Source organism: Ascaphus truei, chromosome 4, assembly GCF_040206685.1.
Source record: "Ascaphus truei isolate aAscTru1 chromosome 4, aAscTru1.hap1, whole genome shotgun sequence".
Taxonomy (NCBI): Eukaryota; Metazoa; Chordata; class Amphibia; order Anura; family Ascaphidae; genus Ascaphus; species Ascaphus truei.
The window spans coordinates 83,970,532-83,994,180 of record NC_134486.1 but is presented as its reverse complement, the minus strand read 5'-3'; the positions used below and the strand labels follow the sequence as shown (position 1 = coordinate 83,994,180).

The window sequence follows — 23,649 nt, the reverse complement described above, 5'->3', positions numbered from 1 at the left end:
TTTCCAGCGGCCCTGCCGGCGTATCTCGGATCAATGTCTGTCCCTACGTGTATCCTGGAGGGGACTGTCTGACGCTATGTCCTCTAGCATTAATCAAAGGAGAATGCACCCGATTCTATTATATCCACGCGGTGGCATTGCTCACCCCTTGGATGTCTGTCTGGGCTAGCAATGGCAGCCAGAAATTTTGGAAATTTGTGCCAGTGTCGTTAACCAAACTTGTTAACTTTTCCATCTGGCAAACACACCAAATTCTGTTCCGAATGTTATCAATAGATGGAATTGTAGTTTGTTTCCACAGTGCTGCGATCTCGCACCTTGTTGCTGTTGCAAAATGAGCAACTAATTTGTTTTCCGCTCTGGCTAGTTCTTGTTCAGGTTTGTTGAACAGAAAGAGCCAGGGGTTCATCTGAATCTCAATGCCAAAAATCCTCTTTAACCAATCATGAATTTGCTTCCACAGCGGGGCTATTAGAGGGCAGGACCACAGCATGTGTAACAGGTCCGCTGGCTCTCCAAATTGTTTAGGACACAAGGGAGAGTAACCCGGGACAAATTTAGATAGTTTTACTGGGGTGAGGTACCACCTCATTAGTACCATATATGCATTCTCCTTTAATGCCGTGCAAATGGAACTCTTTTGGTGCTGCCCTGGTCGACCCCGCCTGTAGCGCCGCTCTCCTCCAGCGTCCCGGTGTCAAAATACGCTGCGACGTCACATGGCATTGCTTTGCCTTGTCAATGTGACATCACGTCACTGTGTCAAATGATGCCACAATGTCGCGTTACCATGGCAATGCGTCACCATGTGCTGAAGGAGGAGGAGGGTAGTACTGCAGGAGGAGGTAAGAACTTTACAGGGGCCCCACACTCTCCCCCGGCAATGAGTGGGGAAGAGAGAGGGGCCTCTGTATAAGGGGGGGGAGGGGAGGGAAATTTGCTACCCCCAAATTTGCCGCCCTTGGCCCGGGCCTAATGAGAAATCCGCACTGGGGTTACCCCTTCAAGATGGCGCATCTTGGTTAATTCTCTATGGCCCAGATTCACTAAGCTTTGTTAAATCGGGGCAAACGACGTGACCTAAAATAGGAACAGCAGTTATTAACTTCTTAAGCTCTAAGATCACTCTTTAGAAAATAATAACGACCGTACTTGAGCTCATTGGCTCATGGGGTTCAAGTTATTTCAGGATGAGCCTGTGTTATCGTCACATAACATGAAGTTATTTAACATCTTCACATAACTCACATCCAGACAATGGAATAGGGCTTTTGCGAGAGCGAGTGAGAGACAGTGGAATAGAGAGAGGTGGAGAAAGTGAGAGGGCCAATTTATTTATAAACCTCCATTATAGAGTTACCTATATGCCACGTGGGGAGATACCCACACCTGTGATACCTAGGAAATATGCTAATGTAAAGCATTTTAACATACTGTATTTAGCATATTTGAATTTAGGGCTGCCATATTTAAGTTTTTATAATAGGGGACACCGAAATCCAGTAGGAAAAGGTAATTTAAAGCCATACATTTCCTATATGTTTTAGTGACAAAAACCCACAGCTTTTCTCCCTCCCCCCCCCCCCATTTTTCTCCTCCCCTCATCTGTTTCTCTCCTCACTTCATCTATTCATTTCTTCTTTCCTCCCCCGTCATTCTCTCCCATCATTCTCCCTCAATTTCTTACCCCCTCCTCCGTCCATTCATTTCTTCACCCTGCATCTCTAAGGCTCCCTCCATCTATCGGCCCCCCTCAATCTGTGTCCATCCATCTCAGCACCCCAATCTATCTCACAACACCCCCCCAAAATGTATCTATCTCTCACTCTCTCCCCCCAAGCTAAAAGTCCTCTTACCTGTGCATGCTGCGGAGTCAGTCCTGCTGGCAGACTCAGAAATTGACTTCCGGGTCCGACCACTGGTTCGGGCTCCGGCCCTACCGTCCTCTGCTTCCACCATTGTCTGCCTCTGGAGCTCTGCTGGAGGCGGCAGCCATCATCCCCTGCCGTCTACTGCCACCGCCATCCGCCTCCTCCTAGGGGACATTTCAGTGTCCCGACAAGAGTTTCCCAGACAACAGGACAAGGTGCTCAATAAATGGACAATTGCATATATACAGGACACCTGGCAAACCTAGAATGTGCCTATTTCCCAGGTATTTCGTTATTTCCTGGCAATAACCAAAACAGAGCTTAGTGAATTGGGCTTCAGTATTTTGTTAGCCTCATTAACGTCTTATTAGCACTAATGGTCTTTAAACATAACTATAATCCTGGTTAACGTTATGTTGTTTGACGTTAATGAATACAGCGTTAAGATCAATGGGCGGTGACTTAGGTTAACATTATGTTAAATAGGCTAACAGAGCTTGGTGAATCTGAGTGTGAACCCATAGGCCCAGATCCACAGAGGTCCGTTATTGACTTAAGTGCTAAAAGGTATCTTCAAAACTCACTAACACAGTGTTAAGTGCTGTTGTCAGCTGTAATGAACCTCGTGTTAACTAGAACATCCATTAGTGCTAATGTTATGCAATAGGTGTTCCCTCTAACAACACCTCACTCCATTATAGTTAACTTAGGGATTTAACCTGATGTCATTTAGGACTGACCTAAAGGTGGCATGAGCTCCTTCAGACCCTGAAATATGGGTTTTACTGGTGAAGAGAGACAGAGAGCAGAGACATTGGAGTCATATTTTACTAGAGTCACAAGTGCTATATTCCAGGTATCTCAGGGGTGCTAGTTTTTGTGCACAGGTGTTTCTCCACATGTTATCTTAAGGTGTGTTTGGGGTGGTATATACAGCACTTGGAACTCTAGTAAAATGGGCCTCTCTCCGGCTGTGCTGTAAAAGCCGGGTAAAACAGGAGGCATAAGCTTATCATGACCCAGAATTCTTAGCTGCAGTGGAGCTATTGTATGCTGGTTGACTGGGGAGAGGCAGGTTTGTGAAAGTACCCAGAAGTGTTTTTTTTTTTTTTTAATTTATCTTTGCTATCTCTCCACCATCCCCAATATTTCAGTGTGGGGGAGTGCTGGTAGCAGCTCCGGTGGGGCTGTATGTGGGGAACATAATGGCGGCTTAAATGCCCTGCGTCACACGGGCCAATAGGAAGCCGTGATGTCATCCGTTGCGGCTTCCTATTGGCCCGGGTGACCAGGACCTTTAAACCGGCGGAGCTGCTACCGGCACCTACTAGGGAGCTAAGTATCTCGGGGAGCAAGGGGTTCCCGGAGCTGAATTTAATGTGGTTCTGCTCCGGAGGCCCCCTGCTTCTCACCTATTAAAAAAACTCAACATGTTCTGCTCCTTTAACAGAGCGCTGTGGATCTTGGCCATAGTGAGTGTGCTCTCTGTTATCTCCTGCACGGGTGATAACCTCTTCTATGTCATTGTAATGTATAAAGAAGCTACCCTGGCTCGGACAATGTATCTTACCACAACCTAACACTGTGTTAGTTATTACCCTCCAAATATGTCTTAGTACATTGTATTTAAAACTTTGCAGTGTTCATATAATTCTTTAATTAGTAGCAGTGATCAGCATTATATTTATTGCAGAATGCAAAGCATGTTTTTTGCTTTGAAGTCACTTCCCATAAAAGCTCATTTGAGATCCTCTTGCTTTTGACTTATCTCTTAATCTCAATAAGAGTATGCTTGTATCTGCATACTAATATATATTTTATAGAGCAGACAGAACTCAATGTCGTCTAATTAGAACAGTCTCTGCTACTGCTAATGAACCAGCATCTGCAGCACGACAGGGCGCTGGGAATTAATAAGTATTTAATGTCATTTGGTAATGTGTTTCTCTGACATCCCCCAAAGAATTGCGAGTAGTTTTAATATTGTAGACATTAGGACATTTGTAGAAAACTTCAGAACTAATCATGAGAAGAGACACCTTTCAAAGTGCAAGTGACAATTACGCAACCCATTACCACTTTAAGTGGGATTTTATTATTCACAAAATCTGACATTATAATTTACAATGGTTTTGAAGCAGGGAGACTTGATAAATATTTCTTCATCGCCTGGCCTGCAAGTAACTGAAAGTCGCTTTTAAACTAACAAATATATATGGTGAAGGTGGGACATAATTACCTTTTTAATTCATTTGAAATGTTTGTTATGTTACAATACCCTTGGTCCTTACGCTTGGAATTGTTTTCTGATCCACTGGGCTCCATCACCAACACAATGCTTAGGACATGTATTTGTGCAGTGTGGATGGCCTTCAGTGTATTTTTAAACGTACTGCTGTTTCCCCCTAGAAGTGGCACAGCTTTGATTTTGTCTGCCGTGCCCCAGCTTTGTGGGTTTTCCCAGGACATCCTGCTGCTCCCATGCATTCTTCGGGAAGCTTCTTCCCACACTTCTGCCCCTTTTGAAGCAAGCTGACAATCCCCCTCTCTATTCTTGACATCCTTTAGGCTTCCTACTGTACTTAGTTATCCTACTAATCACACATCATTTGGGCTTCTCCTTTAGACACTCTGGTCTATCCTCAGGCCCGCTGACATGGGGAGACAGTGAGGACTGCCATCCCGAGGGCCAGTGAGTCAAGGGGTCCGGGCCCCCTTGTATGGGACCCAAACATGTAGGTCCCTCCCCACCGCCAGCCCTCCATGGCCCTCATCCGCGCACCCTCAGACAGGCTCCTCCATAGGCCTCTAGCATCCGCCACAGAAAAACCCCTCTACTGCGGCCTTCCCTGCCTCCCAGGCTCATATCTACTATCCCCCAGATCTATACCTATCCCCACAGACCCTCCTTGTCCCCCATACCCTCAGGCAAATACCTATCCCCCTTCCCCTTATTCCATACCTTCTCCCATCCCCCTCCTCACCTAGCCCATTCCTTCTTTCACCTGTCCACCCCAGGCCAATACCTTCAAATATAAGGAGCACCCCCCCCCCTAGGCGCACTATAGGGGCCCGGGGGGGGGGGGGGGTGAAGGGGCTGCTCCTTAGATTTGTTCTGGGTCCAATGGTTTATTTTGGTGTCTTTCCCTACCAATAACCCTTGACAATGTAATTTAGGCAAAAGATGATGAGGGAGATGAGGAGTTGCAGGACACACACATGAGTACCAAGGAATATTCAGAAGGTTTGTGTTGTCTTCATTTATTAACATTGCCTTAGTTACTCAGCCCCTCTGGCATCAAAGGAATACAGTCCATTCTTAGGCATCCATGGTTTTTCTGACCAGGGACTGTTTCCTGGCAGACTTTAACGGTGGACAGTACATAAGTATATATAATGTCATTCTGCAGGTCCCCATAGGTACAGAGATTGAAGGGATGAGTAAGTATATATAATGTCATTCTGCAGGTCCCCGTAGGTACAGAGATTGAAGGGATGAGTAAGTATATATAATGTCATTCTGCAGGTCCCCATAGGTACAGAGATTGAAGGGATGAGTAAGTATATATAATGTCATTCTGCAGGTCCCAGTAGGTACAGAGATTGAAGGGATGAGTAAGTATATATATAATGTCATTCTGCAGGTCCCCGTAGGTACAGAGATTGAAGGGATGAGTAAGTATATATATATAATGTCATTATGCAGGTCCCCGTAGGTACAGAGATTGAAGGGATGAGTAAGTGTATATATATAATGTCATTATGCAGGTCCCCGTAGGTACAGAGATTGAAGGGATGAGTAAGTGTATATATATAATGTCATTATGCAGGTCCCCGTAGGTACAGAGATTGAAGGGATGAACATTCTAGGATTGGTCCTCTTTGCGCTGATATTAGGAGTTGCTTTGAAAAAGCTAGGACCAGAAGGAGAAGAACTTATAAGATTTTTCAACGCATTTAATGAGGCCACTATGGTGCTTGTGTCTTGGATTATGTGGTAAGTGACTACAGATGTTTAAGCTTGGCCTACTACAGGGGTGGCCAACTCCAGTTTTCAAATGCCACCAACAGGTCAGGTTTTCAGGATATCCCTGCTTCAGCACATGTGGCTTAATCAGTTGCTCAGTCAGAATCACTGAGCCACCTGTGCTGAAGCAGGGATATCCTGGAAACCTGACCTGTTGGTGGCCCTTGAGGACTGGAGTTACCCACCCCTGATATACTATGTTAGTGATGGTGTATTATTTATGAGTGTGTGTGTGTGTGTGTTGTTACATACAAAAAGTTATGTTACTATTTGACAAGAAGTTTGCTATTTTAGATGTTTTCACATTGTCCCTCTTAAAACGTTGTCTGAAATTGGATCTACTTGCAGCCTTCAAATCAGGTCGCATTTGTGATGCGCTTCTGAAAAGGAGAAGTGTTTTCCTTGTCATTGCCCAATTGATGCACCTGGTACATCATGGTCCCTGCCAAGTCATGTACCAAATACATCATGGGCAAATGCTCTTCTTTTAGGGGCAGTTGTCCTCTCCACTTCCAGCCTCTCTCCCCCTCCTCCAGTCTCTTTTTCCCCCTCCCCCCAGTCTCTCTTTCTTCCCCACTCCCCCCCAGTCTCTCTCTCTCCCCCCCCCCAGTCTCTCTCTCTCCCCAGTCTCTCACTCCCCATACCCCCAGTATCTCCTCCCTACCCCCAGTCTCTCTCTCTCCCCCCCCCCAGTCTCTCTCTCTCCCCTCTCCCCAGTCTCTCACTCCCCCTACCCCCAGTTTCTCCCTCTCCTCCAGTCTCTCTCTCTCCCCCCCCCCCAGTCTCTCTCTCTCCCCTCTCCCCAGTCTCTCACTCCCCCTCCCACCAGTCTCTCCCTCTCCCCCTAGTCTCTCTCTCCCACCTCTCACCAGTCTATCTCCCTCCCCTCCCCCAGTCTCTCCCCTACCCCCAGTCTCTCACTCCCCCCTCCCTCCAGTCTCTCACTCCGCCTACCACCAGTCTCTCCCTCTCCCACCAGGTCTCTTTCCCCCTCCCCCAATGTCTCTCCCTCTCCCACCAGTCTCTCTCCTCCTTAACCAAGTCTCTCTCCTGCCCCCAGTCTCTCTCTCTCTCTCTCTCTCTACCTACCCCAAGTCTCTCTTTTTTCCCCTCCCCAAGTCTCTCTCTCCCACCAGTGTCTCCCTCTCCCCCCAGTCTCCCTCTCTCTCTCTCTACCTCCAACCAGTCTCTCTCTCTCCCTCTCCCCCAGTCTTTCTCCCCCTGCCCCCAGTCTCATTCTCTCTCCCCTTCCCCCAGTCTCTCTATCCCCCCAGCCTCTCTCTCCCTAATCCCAGTCTATTTTTCTTGCCTCCTTCCCCCCCAGTCTCTTTCTCTCACCCTCCCCAGTCTCTTCCTCTTCTCCCCCCCCCGTGTCTCTCTTCCCCCCCCCCAGTGTCTCTTCTCCCCCCCAGTGTCTCTTCTCCCCTCCCACATGTCTCTTCTCGCCCCAACATGTCTCTTCTCGCCCCAACAAGTCTCTTCTCCCCCCCACGTGTCTCTTCTCTCCCCCCCACCAGTGTCTCTTCTCTCCCCCATGTCTCTTCTCCCCCCGTGTCTCTTCCCCCTGTGTTTCTCCCCCCCCACCAGTGTCTCTTCTCCCCCCACCAGTGTCTCTTCTCCCCCCCACCAGTGTCTTCTCCCCCCCACCAGTGTCTCTTCTCCCCCCAGTGTCTCTTCTCTCCCCCCTGCCCCCAGTGTCTCTTCTCTGCCCCCTGCCCCCAGTGTCTCATCTCTCCCCCCCCCGAGTGTCTCTTCTCTCCCCCCGAGTGTCTCTTCTCTCCCCCCCAGTGTCTCTTCTCTCCCCCCAGTGTCTCTTCTCTCCCCCCAGTGTCTCTTCTCTCCCCCACAGTGTCTCTTCTCTCCCCCACAGTGTCTCTTCTCTCTCCCACAGTATCTCTTCTCTCCCCCACAGTGTCTCTTCTCTCCCCCCCAGTGTCTCTTCTCTCCCCCACAGTGTCTCTTCTCTCCCCCCCAGAGTCTCTTCTCTCCCCCACAGTGTCTCTTCTCCCCCCCCAGTGTCTCTTCTCTCCCTCTCCCCATTGTCTCATCTGTCCCCCCTATCCCCAGTGTCTCTTCTCCCCCCCAGTCTCTTCTCTCCCCCTCACTCCCAGTGTCTCTTCCCTCCCCCCACGCCCCCTGTGTCTCTTCTCTTCCTAACCCCCCCCCCCCCTCCCCCAGTCTCTTTACACGCACGCACCTTACCTTTTCATTGACAGGCTGCAGCCAGGGAGAGGAGCTGCGTAGCGCCACCTAATGGCTGGAGGAGTCATTGCGATGCAGCCCTGCTCCTCCTCTGGAAAACCAGGACTTTTTTAAATGTCGGGGCACCAGGACAGTTCATTAAAATCCCGGACTGTCCCAGCTTAAACCGGGACGTCTGGTCACACTAATCCGGTGGCACTCTTGTGCTGCCGAACCTGTGGCATTGAAAAGGTTAAACAAATGCTCAGTTGACACATAACTATACGGGGATAAAAGGGGGGTTCAAGCGCACATACCGTAAAGTTAATAACAAGCGAACAAACTTGTGACAACAAATGGAATAATATTACTTTGTGGGAGTAGTGCAGCTTCAGAAAAGGACTCAATCCGAAGTCCAAACAGATAAACTGGAGCAGAGGATTAAGAGCGCAAATACTCCCCAGATATAAAAGACAAGAAAAAGCACAATCGTGCAATTCTGTCCGAATAAATATGTACAAAGTAGACTGAATAGGTATCTCACTCACAATGGTGGAGTTAGTAAAGGCAGTGCGGTTATTCGGAGTCACCAACTCATGGAGGATTTCTTCAGATATATATATATATATATATATATATATATATATATATATACAGTGGTTGACAAATCACCAAAAAATCTACTCGCCGAACAAAAAAATCTACTCGCCACCTAGTACCACACGTGTGCTGCTTGGGCCAATAGGAGCTCGCCACGATGTTAAATCCACTCGCCCCGGGCGTGCAAATGTATAGGTTTGTCGAACACTGTATATATATATATATATATATATATATATATATTGGGGAAAAATATGAAAGACAGCGCCCTTCTCAGCATACACCCAAATTGCTGCAACCCTGATCCAGCACAGCAAGATGACACACCCAGCACAGATGCCTAATGGCAATGGGAAGTGATATATTAATGGTGGTTAGGAACCAGTGATTGTGTGATAAAAACTAATGTTGTAGGTTAAAAAATGTATAAAAAAGTATATGAAAATAGAAATAAAGTGTGTGTAACAGAAAAATAAATGAACAAATGTAAAAACACAATAAGATGAATGTATTGTCATATGGAGCAAAAATAAATAAAAATGAAGGAAAAATTTCTGAAAGATAGAAAAAATAAAAAATAAAAATCACAAAATAGATGAATAAATACTTAAGTCCATATGAGTCCTTGTGCATGAAAATTGAATGGTCCGGGCAGCTTCTTCTTGGGCTCACCAACCTCCCAACGAAACCTATTAGAAAAGATAAAGAAAAAGCGCCCGATCCTTGTGTAAAATCAGATATAAAAAGGTTTAATTTTCCAAGGACAGACAATTGCAAACTCACACTTTGTCAGTAAAATAAAAGCATGTTATGGGACCAGCCCATGCACCAGATTGACGTCAGATTTCACAGCCGTCCTCCGTTTGGATATGGTTGAAATCACTGCAATGGATGTTGCTACTGCTGTAATCACCGTATAGATCTCTCTCCTTCAAACCGGAAGGCCTCTGGTCCGTGCGGCCGCCAACGAACTCTCACCAATCAGGGACCAGGAGAATCCTTCACTGACGTCCTCACTCTGGTGTCTGGACTGCTCGACCACCGTAGTTCCTATGCCACATGACCCTACGCGTTTCATCCGTCTCAGCGGATTTCATCAGGGGATCCTGATGAAAACAGTTTAGCTGTTGAAACGCGTAGGGCCAGGTGTGCTGTGGATCCTTTCAGCGTCGTTTCAAAGTCCTGCTCGACATCTTCGTTCACTGAGTGGCGTCATCTGTCCGTTCCGCCGCACACAGTGTCCCTGGTGGGAACCTAGATCATCTGGAGGTGTGTTCCCGGGGAAAGGAAACTGTGGAGAGCCTGACGTCGTGGGTTCCTGCTGGCAGAGATACACGAGGGCTATACCGGATGCGGTGGAGTCACGGAGCAGTGTAGCAGAGCAGCGGCGCTTCCAGATCCTTTGGAGCATGAGTATTAACTCATAACATGCTTTTTTATCCTTTATGTTTGTGAGTTCATTTTATGAGCCTTTATTGGGAATTAAATACTTTTTTGCACAGTAATGCACTAGGATTGGGCGCTTTTTTTCTTCTGTTTTATATTTTTTATATATATATATAAAGCAGAAAGTAGCCGTGTTAGTCCAGTTGCGATAGTGCAGAATAAATGAGTTCTTCAGTATTAGGTGATACCTTTTTTATTGGACTAACAATTTATGTCATAGGACAAGCTTTCGAGAGTTCTCCTCTCTTCTTCAGGTCAGCAATACTGCAATATTGCTGACCTGAAGAAGAGAGGAGAACTCTCGAAAGCTTGTCCTATGACATAAATTGTTAGTCCAATAAAAAAGGTATCACCTAATACTGAAGAACTCATTTATTCTGCACTATATATATATATATATATATATATATATATATATATATATATATATATTAGAGGGCGTCCCTCAGGAACAGGATAAGGGGATGGGGAGATTCCCATATGTGAAGAACAGAACAGAGGACACAGATAGTATAGATTGTTTTTATGATATTTAAGTGTATTACTTGTACTTTTACTAAGTGCTAAAGGTGCAGACATGTGGACCACCCTGGGTCAAATTGTTGATTAGGTTCTTGTCACTCCTTCCTGATGATCACGCATTTCACTCAACAAGCTTCTTCAGGGGAAAAACGTTGAACATTTTCCCCTGAAGAAGCTCTTTGAGTGAAACGTGTAGGGTGAGAATGCAGATCTTTTGGAGCCTCCATGAGTCCCGTGGAATACTATCTTGAGGATCTTGGACGCAGTCTTCCTGGTTTTCCCTTTCCTGTACCTGAACATCATTCCCTGTGGACAGCCACCACAAGTGATATCATCAGGAAGCAGTGACAAGAATCTAATACACAATTTGACCCAAGGTGGGGCACATGCCTGCACCTTAGCACTTATGTAAGTGCATTACTTGTACTTTTACTATCATAAAAACAATCTATACTCATAGTCATACTGAGCCACTAATTGAGCCAGCAGTGCTGAAGTAGGGATATCCTGAAAACCTGGCCTGTTTGCGGCCCTCGGGGACTGGAGTTGTGCAGGCCTGATCTATACTATCTGTGTCCTCTGTTCTGTTCTTCACATATGTGAATGTCCCCGTCCGCTTATCCTGTTCCTGAGGGTCGGCCTCCAATATATATCTGAAGAAATCCTCTATGAGTTGGTGACTCCGAATAACCGCACTGCCTTTACTAACTCCACCATTGTGAGTTAGATACCTATTCAGTCTACTTTGTACATATTTATTCGACAAAAGACAGGGTGCCCAATGCTACATCCAATTGACAAAACATATATGGTAATAAGTATAAAGTTTAAATACTTCAATAATAATAATAATTGCTTGGTTATTTAGTTAAACCCTTTGGCCAAAGCGTCATAAGCCTGCATACCAAACGTCAAGGTATAAACAAATTAATGCAGGTCCTACACTACACTGTGAACCCTTCCTTTTACCTCTGTATGAGGGGAAAGAACCATAGTAGATCCTGTTCTTGCAGCACTTTATACTTATTACCATATATGTTTTGTCAATTGGATGTAGCATTGGGCACCCCTGTCTTTTGTTGTATACATTTGCCACGCTCAGTAGCACTCTTTTTGACATAAATATATATTCATGATGTGCTGGGTTTAGGAGTTTGAGCTAGCTGGGAATGTGTGTGTTTTACATATTTATTCGCACAGAATTGCACTATTGTGTGCTTTTTCTTGTCTTTTATATCTGGGGAGTATTTGCGCTCTTGTTGACACAACTATATCAGCACAAACATACTGACTACAGGCCTAACTAAATAATAATCGTGCAGTACCTGGCCATTAATGCCAGCGGTTGGGAAGTGGAAGGCCTGATGCAAAGGCCTGGTTTGATGGGATTATTACTGTTGTAGGTTAAATTATTGTACTGTTGGGAATATAATAATAATAATTATACTAACACTCAAATCATATTTGTGAAATGCTCGTTAAAATGAGAATCCCTCCATTTTATTCATTAAAAACATTCAATGTAAAAAAAAAAAAATAGCCACCGCGAAAAATATATGTGACAACATATTTAGCAGCACAGGGCAATGGGGTGCGAAGACCATAACGATAAAAGATCGGCCCTGCACCAAAGAGCTTACAGTCTGACAAATGAATACAGCCACTGTATTACATCAAGGACACGACGAGTGAACATGTTATTTGGTATAAAAAATAAAAGTATATTATGATGAAATGTTCATATCATAGGACACTTGTGATTGCGCTGATGGGTTTTCTCCATTGTTTTCATTCAGGTATGTCCCTATTGGGATCATGTTTCTCGTTGGAAGTAAGATTGTTGAAATGGGTAACGTTGTCCTCTTGGTGACCAGCCTTGGGAAGTATATTATGGCATCCATTTTGGGTCACATTATTCACGGAGGAATAGTTCTCCCACTTATTTACTTTGCTTTTACACGCAAGAACCCATACACTTTCCTAGTAGGGCTGATCACACCCTTTGCAACAGCATTTGCAACATCCTCAAGGTAAGTTCCCTTTAAATATGCAGTGTTTTGCTAATTATTAATAGATGATGTGATATTATTATTAAAAAGGTAATAGAATTGACAATGAAAAGAGACAATGTGTGTGTCTGTGTGACGGAGAGAGTGTGTGTGTGTGTGTGTGTGTGTCTGTGTGGTGGAGAGAGAGTGTGTCTCTGTGTGTGTGTGTGTGTGTGTGTGTGTGTTTGTCTGTGTGTGGGGAAGGGGGAGAGTGTGTGTGTGTGGTGGGGGGGGAGAGTGTGTGTGTGGGGGAGTGTGTGTCTGTGTGGGGGCGGAAGGGGGAAGAGTGTGTTTGTGTTTATGTGTCTGTGTGGGAGAAAGAGAGAGCGTGTGTGTATGTCTCTGTGTCTGTGTGTGGGGGGAGAGAGAGTGTGTGTGTGTGTGTGTCTGTGTAGGGGAGGGTGGAGTGTGTGCGTCTGTGTGGGGGAGGGGGAGAGTGTGTGGGGAGGGGGACAGAGTCTGTGTGTGTGTCTGTGTGGAGAAGGGCGAGAGTGTGTGTGTGTGTGTGTGTGTGTGTGTGTGTGTCTCCGTGTGTGGGGGAGAGAGTGTGTGTGTGTGTCTGTTTGGGATAGGGAGTGTTTCTGAGAGAGGTGAGAGTGTGTGTGTGTGGGGGAGAGAGAGAGTGTGTGTGTGTGTGTTTGTGAGAGGGGGAGTGTGTGGGGGGTGGAGTGTGCATGTGTGTGTGTGAGGGGAGGGTGTGTAGAGGGAGGATGAGTGTGTGTGTATGGGGGGGAGGGGGAGAGAGTGTGTGTGTGTGTCTGTGTGGAGGAGGGGGAGAGTGTGTGTGTGTGTCTCCGTGTGTGTGTGTGTGCGTGTGTATGGGAGAGGGGGAGAGAGAGCGTGTATCTGTGTGTGAGGGAGTGTGTGTGTGAGAGGGGAGAGTGTGTGTGGTGGGGGAAGAGAGGGGTTTGTTTGTTAGTGAGTTTGTGTGTGAGACGGGGGAGTGTGTGTTTGTGTGAAAGGCTGTGAGAGGGGGTGTGTGAGTGGGGGGAGTGTGTGTGTGTTTGTGAGAGAGAGGGAGGTGTGTGTGTGTGAGGGAGGAGTGTGTGTGTAAGTGAGAGGGGGAGTGTGTATATAGAAGAGGAGAGAGTATAAGGAAGAAAGTGTGGGTGAGAGGAAGTATAAGGGGGAGAGTGTGAGGGGGGGAAGAGACATGAGAGACGGGGGTGAGAGCCAAGGGGGGGGGGGAGAGACAGGGGTGAGGGTAGGGGTTCCCCAGAATTTCACAATCGAATTCTGGGATTCTCTAACCAAAAAAAGGTTGAAAACCACTGACCTAGTCCCTTCCTCGTCCTCATCCTATTCACCCCCTCCTCGTTTTTTTTTATGCCTCATGCTCTTTAATTCTAGCCCCCCTTTACCTGGTTTATAACCGTACACACATCTGAGTTCCCTACCACTTCCGTTCTCTTGCATACCGTTAATTTTTCAGCTGCTGAACATACTCTCTTTACACAACTACTATACTTACAGTAGGGTGACCAGATTTGTCCCGGCAAAAACTGGGACGAATGTCATGCATGCGTAGTTGGCGCTAGCGACTGCGCATGCGTGAAGGGCACATGCCGATCACGCATGAGTGATCATCACTTCCTGGCTGCTTGTGTGCAAGCACGATCGGCACTTGCTGACTGCGCATGCGGAAACGGCGTTTGCTGGTCGCTCATGCGCACGAGCAGCCGGGAAGTAACAATCACACGTGCACAGTCGGCAAGCGCTCATCACGCATACGCAGTTGGGGCTCACCAGCAGGACAGAAAACCGTGACAGAGCCACAAAAAGTTGGGACAGAACCCGAAAAACCGGGACTGTCCCAGATAAACCGGGACGTCTGGTCACCCTAACTATACTATACTACACTGTGTTGAGGGGATTACTCTTGTGTATGATAGTTATCTGAAAAATGCTATGAAATCTGTTGATGCATCTTATCTATCCCACTCCCCTAATTAAACCTTCCTTATATCTGTACCCTTCCATTCTTGTAAAATAATTCAATAACATTTGGTTTAAAGGTTATAGAAAATTAGCAGTGTTTGGCTTCATAATTATCGGTAAGCAACCAGTTTAAGGGACATCTTTATTTAATTGTCAGGCGCCAAAGCAGGAAACTAATAATTTTAAACATCTCATCATAGTCACTTCCCCTACAGGGTTACCAAATGTCCGGTATTGAACCAGACTGTCCTGTATTTGGGCACTCTGTCCAGTAAAAAATGAGAGGTAATATCGGACATGTATGTGTCTTATCATTACCTCTCTGGAGGGAGGGGATGGTGGTGAGAGATGGGTTGAGGGGGTCAGGAAATGGGGGTTGAGAGGATGAGGGGAGGGGACAGGGGGTGAGAGAGTATGAGGGGACGGGGGTGTGAGAGAAAATGAGGTGAGGGGATGGGGGTGAGAGAAAATGAGGTGAGGGGATGGGTGTGAGAGAAGATGAGGTGAGGGGATGGGGGGGTGAGAAAGGATGAGGGTGGGGTGAGAGATGATAAGGTGAGGGGATGTAGGGGGAGAGAGAATGAGTGGAGGGTGGGGTGAGAGTATCAATGCAGTTATGTTATTTATAAATTATTATATCGTTATGTCATTTTTTCTAAATTTCACTCCGTGTGTACCAATTTGTACCATTTCATATTCTGTTTCAGAAAAAAATTCAGGGGAGAATATTTAACGAAATAGAATATGAAATGATACAAATTGGATACACTTGGAGTGAAATTTAGAAAAAATTACATAACGGTATGATCATTTATAAATACCATACCTCCCCACCGACTTTTCTTGTGCGCATCGCACCTTTCACCATTGTGTCCAGTATTTTTGGAGGAGCCACCAGGCAACCCTAACCTACAGAATGAAGTCCTAACTTAGGAGTTTTAGTTATTACATTCCTAGAAAAAAAGAATCAAGTTTTATTCTTATTGGATCTGTAAATCTTATCTGATAACGTAAGGAAAGGAGAGAAAGGAGAGAACGGAAATTATACCTGTATATTCTTATACCGACAAGCATTCCTATCACACTAGATTAAATAACGATTCTTAACACTTTCCCAAGTCTTTTGGTTACCGTGGTAACACTAAGGCCACGAAGCACCGTTATTGACTTAGCGAGGCGGCAATTTAAGTTAACGCCTCATTAAGGGATAACGTGTATCTTCAAAGCTCAATAATGCAGAGTTACATGCTGTTTTCAGCAGTACTGGGCCCTTACCTCTCTCTCTCTCTTGCATTGTGTCCTCCTGGTATAATGTTCTTTCAATGTCCGTCCATTACCTTTCCCATTATGGGACAAATTGCGTCATTTTGATACATATCTCCCTTAAAGCGGCAATCCAAGCTCTTTTGTAAAAAAAAAAAAAATGTAACCCAGGATTGAAGCAGGGGGTCTCTGAAGCTGAACCCCAACATTTTCAGCTCAGGGGACCCCATGCGTCCAAAGTGACTTACATCCATAGTAGGTGCCGGTATTCCTGCTCAGTTACCAGGGTTCACTTTATGGCTGCTGTTCAGAGCTCCTGCGGGCCAAAAGGAAGCTATGACATCATCAGGTTGAGCTTCCTATTAGCCCACTGACGCTGGAGCTTTAAACTTTACAAGCTCAGCCAGAGCGGCTACCAGCACCTACAATGGAGGTAAGTATCTCCGGAAGCAGCAGGTCCCAGAGCTGAAATGAATGGAGTTCAGCTCCGGAGACCCCCCTGCTTCAATCCCAAGTAAAAAATGTTTTTAAATATGTTTTTTTTTTTTTTTTTTTTAAAAAGCAGCTTGGATTGCTCCTTTAAAACACAAGTTCAAAATATCTCACTCCGTATCGGTTTTACAGGAAAACGGTCTATTGCACCTCTTATTACATAGACCCATTATATAAAAAGATACAAAAATACAAAGCCCCCGTCGTATGGAAACTATCCATTGTAATGTTACTTCTGCGCTTGACGTTCCAGATGACCAATTCTTGCTTGGTTCTCTTTTGTGTTTAGTTCTGCGACTCTTCCATCCATGATCAAGTGTATTGAAGAAAATAACGGAGTAGACAAGCGGATTAGCAGGTTTATTCTTCCAATTGGGGCCACGGTGAATATGGACGGTGCTGCCATCTTCCAATGTATGGCGGCTGTTTTCATTGCTCAAATGAACAATTTCGATCTAAACGCTGGACAGATCTTCACAATTCTGTAAGATTCTGAAAAACATATTGCATAAAATATACCGTTTGTGGTTTTTTTGCATGTCTCATACAGGCCTGCAACCCTGTCTTTCCTCATTATCTCTTAGCAAACAGTGCTTCCACTATACCCAGGGATTCTGGGTAATGACGTGAATGAGCACAGTGTGTCACTCTTTACTTCTGTTTTAACATTGGACCCCATAAGCTTATGTCTGCCATATTACACAGCTTTTTAGCACAGCCTGGGTTGTATTGTATTGTATGTCTTTATTTATATAGCGCCATTAATGTACATAGCGCTTCACAGTAGTAATACATGTGGTAATCAAATAAATAACAAATAATATAAATAACAGATCATGGGAATAAGTCCTTTAGACATAAAAGTAACATTAAGGAAGAGGAGTCCCTGCCCCGAGGAGCTTACAGTCTAATTGGTAGGTAGGGAGAACGTACAGAGACAGTAGGAGGGAGTTCTGGTAAGTGCGTCTGCAGGGGGCCAAGCTTTATGTATCATGTGTTCAGAATATCCACAGTTCTATTCATATGCTTCTTTAAGCAAGTGTGTCTTAAGGTGAGTCTTAAAGGTGGATAGAGAGGGTGCTAGTCGGGTACTGAGGGGAAGGGCATTCCAGAGGTGAGGGGCAGTCAGTGAAAAAGGTTTAAGGCGGGAAAGGGCTTTAGATACAAAGGGGGTAGAAAGAAGACATCCTTGAGAAGAACGCAAGAGTCTGGATGGTGCATAACGATAAATTAGGGCTGAGATGTAAGGAGGGGCAGAAGAGTGTAAAGCTTTAAAAGTGAGGAGAAGAATGGAGTGTGAGATGCGGGATTTGATCGGAAGCCAGGAGAGGGATTTTATGAGGGGAGATGCTGAGACAGATCTAGGAAAGAGTAGAGTGATTCTGGCAGCAGCATTTAGTATAGATTGTAGGGGAGACAGGTGAGAGGCAGGAAGGCCGGACAGCAGGAGGTTGCAGTTATCGAGACGGGAGAGAATGAGGGCCTGAGTCAGAGTTTTAGCAGTCGAGCAACAGAGGAAAGGGCGTATCTTTGTTATATTGCGGAGGAAAAAGCGACAAGTTTTAGAAATGTTTTGAATGTGAGGGGCGAATAGAGGGGTTAAAGAAGTGCACAGCCAGTAAACCAGGGGTGGCCAACTCCAGTCCTCAAGGGCCACCAACAGGTCAGGTTTTAAGGATATCCCTGCTTCAGCACAGGTGGCATAATCAGTGGCTCAGTCTTTGACTGAGCCACTGATTGAGCCACCTGTGCTGAAGCTGGGAGTGATTGAGCCACCTGTGCTGAAGCCGGGAGTGATTGAGCCACCTGTGCTGAAGCTGGGATATCCTGAAAACCTAACCTGTTGGTGGCCCTTGAGGACTGGAGTCAATCACCCCTGCAGTAAACCTACTCTCTTTTGGGTATCATCAGTGCGAGGCTGGTTACATTTTAATAGTATACTACGGGGGGCATTAACATTAACAGAGTGCTACTGTAGTTAGAAAGTCATTAGTCGTTTACAATTTCCCATATAAAACAAACATGATGGTGAATGTTCATGAAAGGGGACGTGTGTTTATGAAAAGGTTAATTAGTTTCAGTTTATAGAGTAGTACATTCATACTGCTTATACTAATTAACCTTATACCATCTATAGTACTATAGTAACTCTATAGTATACTAAACCTTGTACTCCTTAGCCCATACTTAATTCCTAAAGGCTTTCATGTTTTCCAACTGGTAACCCAATTATTTTGTAACTTTGTTTCTCAAATAGCTGCGTCTAGCATCAAATAAAGTAAACAACAATGATTGCGGATACGTCCTCGTTAATTTGAAGAATCATTATGATTCGGCTTTCCCACTTTATAGCTTTATATCCAAGTATTGACTACACTGCTAAATCCAATCATTTGTTTATTCCTTTATTTGTTTGTTCAACCCTTTCAGTTGCTGATGAATTGCTTCTTATTGCAGTGTCACCGGGGGCATACATAAAACAAACAAAGTATGTTTTGCTGCAAAAGCCACATTTTTAGAAATCAGAGTTCAGGGGAAATTTAGAAGCAATGAAATGACAATCACAGAAAGTGCATCAGAGCACATGGCTGCCACCAACAGGGTGTGAGCAAATGATGTGTAAAATATGTCTTTAAACTAGGGATGGAGGGACACGTTTCTCTATACAGTACTGTAGATGTGAAAATAGTGATAATAGTATTTAAGAGGTATCAAATAACACAGGGGGTGCTCAACTTCAGACTTATAAAACAGAAGTGATGCTGTTTGGGAAAAAAGAAATCTTCCCCTGCGTCCAACTTTTTTGTTTACATTTCCATATGATGATTACACAAGCATGTGATTTTGTGTTTTTTTCTTTTCTTTAATTAATTTGTTAATTAAAGAAAAAGCAGTCTGAAGAGCAATGTGCTGAGACTCTCCTAGAACTAAAATGATAAGATTACAAACAGGATCATGGAAGCATTTGAATGAACTCGACTGAAATCTCCGATCCCTTAAAACAGCAGACACATCCTCCCCCACCAGAAACAAACTCCTGTCCTTTTATTCTTTTTACACTATTTGAACTATGAGTCTTGCAGAGCGGATTCATGCAACTTTCAGCTTCAGGTCTTGCAATTCCTGGGATATCAAGCTTTGAATGTGCCGATAAAGAAAAACATTTCCAATATATCCACCGGAGTCACTGAATAGAAAGCCACCATGTCATATCCTGATAGTGCTGCTGCTCTGTGCTGGTTTCTGAATTAAAGCTGACCACTGCGTTAAGAAATTTTTTGTCCGTGGGATATAATATTATCTTGACGACTAAAAACTTGATCTCTCAAACAGGGAGGTTCTGGGATGTTAAAATTAGTAAGGTTGAGCTCCGGGGTTCCCCAGTCTAGGTGACCTTGGGAAATGGGGAAAAGAATAAACAGTATATATACAAGTTGCTCTTTGAAAGCCTAAACTGGACACAGGAGGACATCACATATATATATATATATCATGTTTTAGTAATAGCTAAATAATAGGTGCCTCAATGTTATAACACCTTGTTGCTAATTATTCTTTATTTATGGTTATTTGTCAGTGTGACTGCTACAGCATCAAGCGTTGGAGCAGCTGGAATCCCTGCAGGAGGCGTCCTCACTATCGCCATTATTCTGGAAGCCATCGGACTTCCCACTAATGACCTGTCATTGATACTCGCTGTAGACTGGATTGTGTAAGTATTGATGAAATCATCCGCAGCAGTTTGACTTTTGACTTGCACGACCGATAGACAGACAAGCAGCACACTGCGTGCTCCTCTGGCACCAAAAGCCTGATTCAACATTGTCCGAAGTGGCCGATTGCACGGTGATGGGCAAAACACTACCATTCACGTCAATGGCAGTTTTTTAGCCAGTCATGGTACAATCTGCATCTTTGGACAATACTGAATCAGGCTTTTGATGCCAGAGGACCACATCAGTCGTACTCTTACACAAGGATATAGGGGAAATAGTTAAATATTTGTAGAAAATGACCAGCACTTGATATCATGACTTGTCAACTGTAAATAGAAAATGAAAACAACTTAACACAATAAAGGTTACAAACGTTAAGCATACTGTGGGGGCCTCCTCATAAAACTGCAATCATTCATCTGCAAAATTGTCTGATAAAGAATGTTAGTAACTGTAAAAATCATGAGTTCTTGCTGTATTCAGTAACAATTATATTGATAAAGATATACAGTAGCTACTGAAAACTAATTTGCATGCAGTTTTTATGACAAAAGTGGTATGTTTGTGAGATATGACACAGTGGCCTATATTTACTGTGCAGTTCTATATCATATGACACCTTCTGGAGCCCTAAGACACATTACAGCATATTTACTTAGGGATCTAAGTTATTATTTAAGAAATAAGTTTAACCCTCCAACACCCCCGCCCCTCCTGAGGATACTAGTGTGTTATTATGGGTTAATAGTAAGTAGGAGATGCTCTGTGGTGACATAGGGGTACTGTGTCACAGGAGATATAAAGGAGAGAGGAAATGTTCTGGAAGGTTAGGTTCCAGAAGGAGACGTGAGTAGGAGCCTGAGATTTTTTTTGTGTCAGTGTTTGACACAAAAAATCTACAAATATAGCTCTGGTCACCAATAGGAAGTTGCAACGTCTATTGTCTGCTGGAGCCCAAGCAAGTATTCTTGACTAGTGCAGTCATCTCGGGAAATGGGGATTACCGCAGGTTGGGGGGCCACTGATCAGCTTCGGGGGGCCCTTGTTCAGGTGAGTAAAAATAAAAATTGCTTGTGCACTGCTGCTCAAATTTACAGTATATAATAATTGTTTAAGACATTTGCTTGTGAAGAAAAAGAAATGAAAATCGACTCAGTCACCTACGATTTGCAGATGACATTGTTATTTTTGCGACAAGTCCAGAAGACCTCCAGCAACAAATTGGAGAACTCGTCAAAGCAAATAAGAATGCGGGCTGCCATATGAAGCTTAGCAAGACAACAGTCATATTCAACAAATCTTTAAAGTATGCAAAGATCGAAGGAAATAGAATAGAACTAAAAGAAGTCTAGGAATATGTCTATTTTGGCCGGCAAATAATAATAGATGGGAACCTTTTAAATGAAATGTAAGAGAATAAAGAGAAGGGCACAAATGGGGACAAAATCCGATGTTTCCGTTGAACTGAGCAACCTTTATCAATGAGATGAAAGTTGCTCAGTTCAATGGAAATGTCGGATTTGGGAAAATAAATGTATATGCCTAAGCTTGTTTGTGCTTCATCCTCTTACCCGTGTATATCGATATTGGACCAATCAGTAAGGTCTGTTTTGGAGTTGTGAGAACCGGCAAACTTTAATATCTACTACATTATGTAAAGTAGGGCCTGTCAAACGATCATTTCAACCTTTTCAATGAAATAAATAGGAGAATAAAGATGGGATGGAGCATTTGGAAGAAACAAGAGAACCTTCCACTGTGCCTCAAGAAGAAAGTTTTGACCAGTGTGTTCTGCTTGTGCTCATGTAAAACCTGGATTCTAAATTCAAAGATAATTCAAAAACTTCAGACAATGCAAATACCTATGGAGGGATGTACGCTGGGTATTACTCTAAAAGATGGGAAAAAAGAATGAATGGGTTTGAAACCAAACACAAGTCTGTGAGATCTTCACAAGGGTGAAGAAATTAAAATGGCAGTGGGCCGGACATATCACAAGAAGAAATTATCAGCATTGGACAAAGATGGTAGTCGACTAGAGGGATTAAAAGACCAAAACGACAACCAAAAGTAAGATGGGAGGATGAAATCCGAAAAATTGTTTGAGTAACGTGGAGAAGAGAGGCTTGTAACCGCAGTACCTGGAAGATCCTTGGGGAAGCCTTCATCCAGCAGTGGATCAACAAGAGCTGATCATATATATATATATATATCTACATACATATATACATACATACAGCGCGGATCCGCTTATAACACGGTCTGAGCGTGGCTCCCGATTTAGAAGATCTCCTACCTTTTTTAATTCCCGCGGCACCACCATGCAGCTTCTGCAGCTGAGGACGCAACGCAACCAGCATCACTCACACCGAGAACTTCTAACACAGTGTGATCAGCACGCCTGCGCGGGGACTTGTGACATACAACTATCGGGACACGCGACGCCTCAGGCGCTTCTCTAGTGCCCAGGTTACTGTCTGGAGTCTACAACTCCCACCATGCAAATCCTGTTCCCTCCCTGCCAGGTCGTTCTGTGTCACTCTTCTGATGTCAGACGTCTGCGTTGCACGTTGTTGTCTGGGTAGAATCGGGGGCAGAAGTTAAGAAGATGCCGAAAATCCGAGCAGAGAAGAAGAGCCAGAAACATGAGATCAGGAGCCAGGATGTGTGAACACACACACACTGCCGGGTAAGTCCTGCATGGTGGTGCCGCAGGGTCTGGGACAGCTGGGAGAGTTCTCCCAGCTCTCCCCCTCTGGCGGACACGGAACCCCTGATCGCGGCCATTTTGTTTCGTGATCCGGTTATAACGCGATTGCATCGGGTGGACCCCGAGCACCACGTTATAATGGGGTTCAGCTGTATATTATAGACAGCAGGTGAGCACTAATGGACATATCAATGGTTACATACCTGGGTGCACGGTGAGTAGGAGTATAATCGAATACGTGACCAGTACTCACAGAATCTTTCTCTGAGCAGGACCAAAATGTTGATCTTCCAGTAAAGAATCTGCTTTTATGTTGCAAGTCGGGTGAGTGCTAGTCACTTATTCGATATAGATATATATATATAGATATATATAGATAGAGAGACAGACAGACACATATATATATATATACATACATACATACATACATGTAGTAACCAGGAAAATCCTGATAACAGAAGGCAGCACATCGCAATAGTAGTCCAAAAAATGTGTATTGTGAACACAGGGCCGCCAACGTTTCGGTCCTCGTAGAGGGAGGTCCCTCTACGAGGACCGAAACGTTGGCAGCCCTGTGTTCACAATACACATTTTTTGGACTACTATTGTGGTGTGCTGCCTTCTGCTATCAGGATTTTCCTGGTTATACATGTCTATACTTTCACTATGGGACAAGCATCTGCCTTCTGATAAACGTGAGTGCAAATCTCCATATCAATGACTATATATATATATATATATATATATATATATATATATATATATATATATATATATATATATATATATATATATATATAAAAACAAACAAACAAAAGAAAAAAGCTGCGCCTCT

The 23,649-nt window shown here is 44.4% G+C and overlaps 1 protein-coding gene across 4 annotated transcripts in view; it reads left to right on the top strand.

The window, feature by feature from the left end:
- SLC1A4 (solute carrier family 1 member 4) overlaps positions 1-23,649 on the top strand; it is a 78,318-nt gene that overhangs the window by 43,892 nt on the left and 10,777 nt on the right. For all 4 annotated transcript variants that reach the window (XM_075596115.1, XM_075596118.1, XM_075596117.1 and 1 more), the window contains 4 exons: positions 5,702-5,868; positions 12,444-12,677; positions 16,678-16,872; positions 19,966-20,100. In XM_075596115.1, the coding sequence (XP_075452230.1) occupies positions 5,702-5,868; positions 12,444-12,677; positions 16,678-16,872; positions 19,966-20,100 (731 nt within the window). The remainder of the gene's footprint in view (positions 1-5,701; positions 5,869-12,443; positions 12,678-16,677; positions 16,873-19,965; positions 20,101-23,649) is intronic.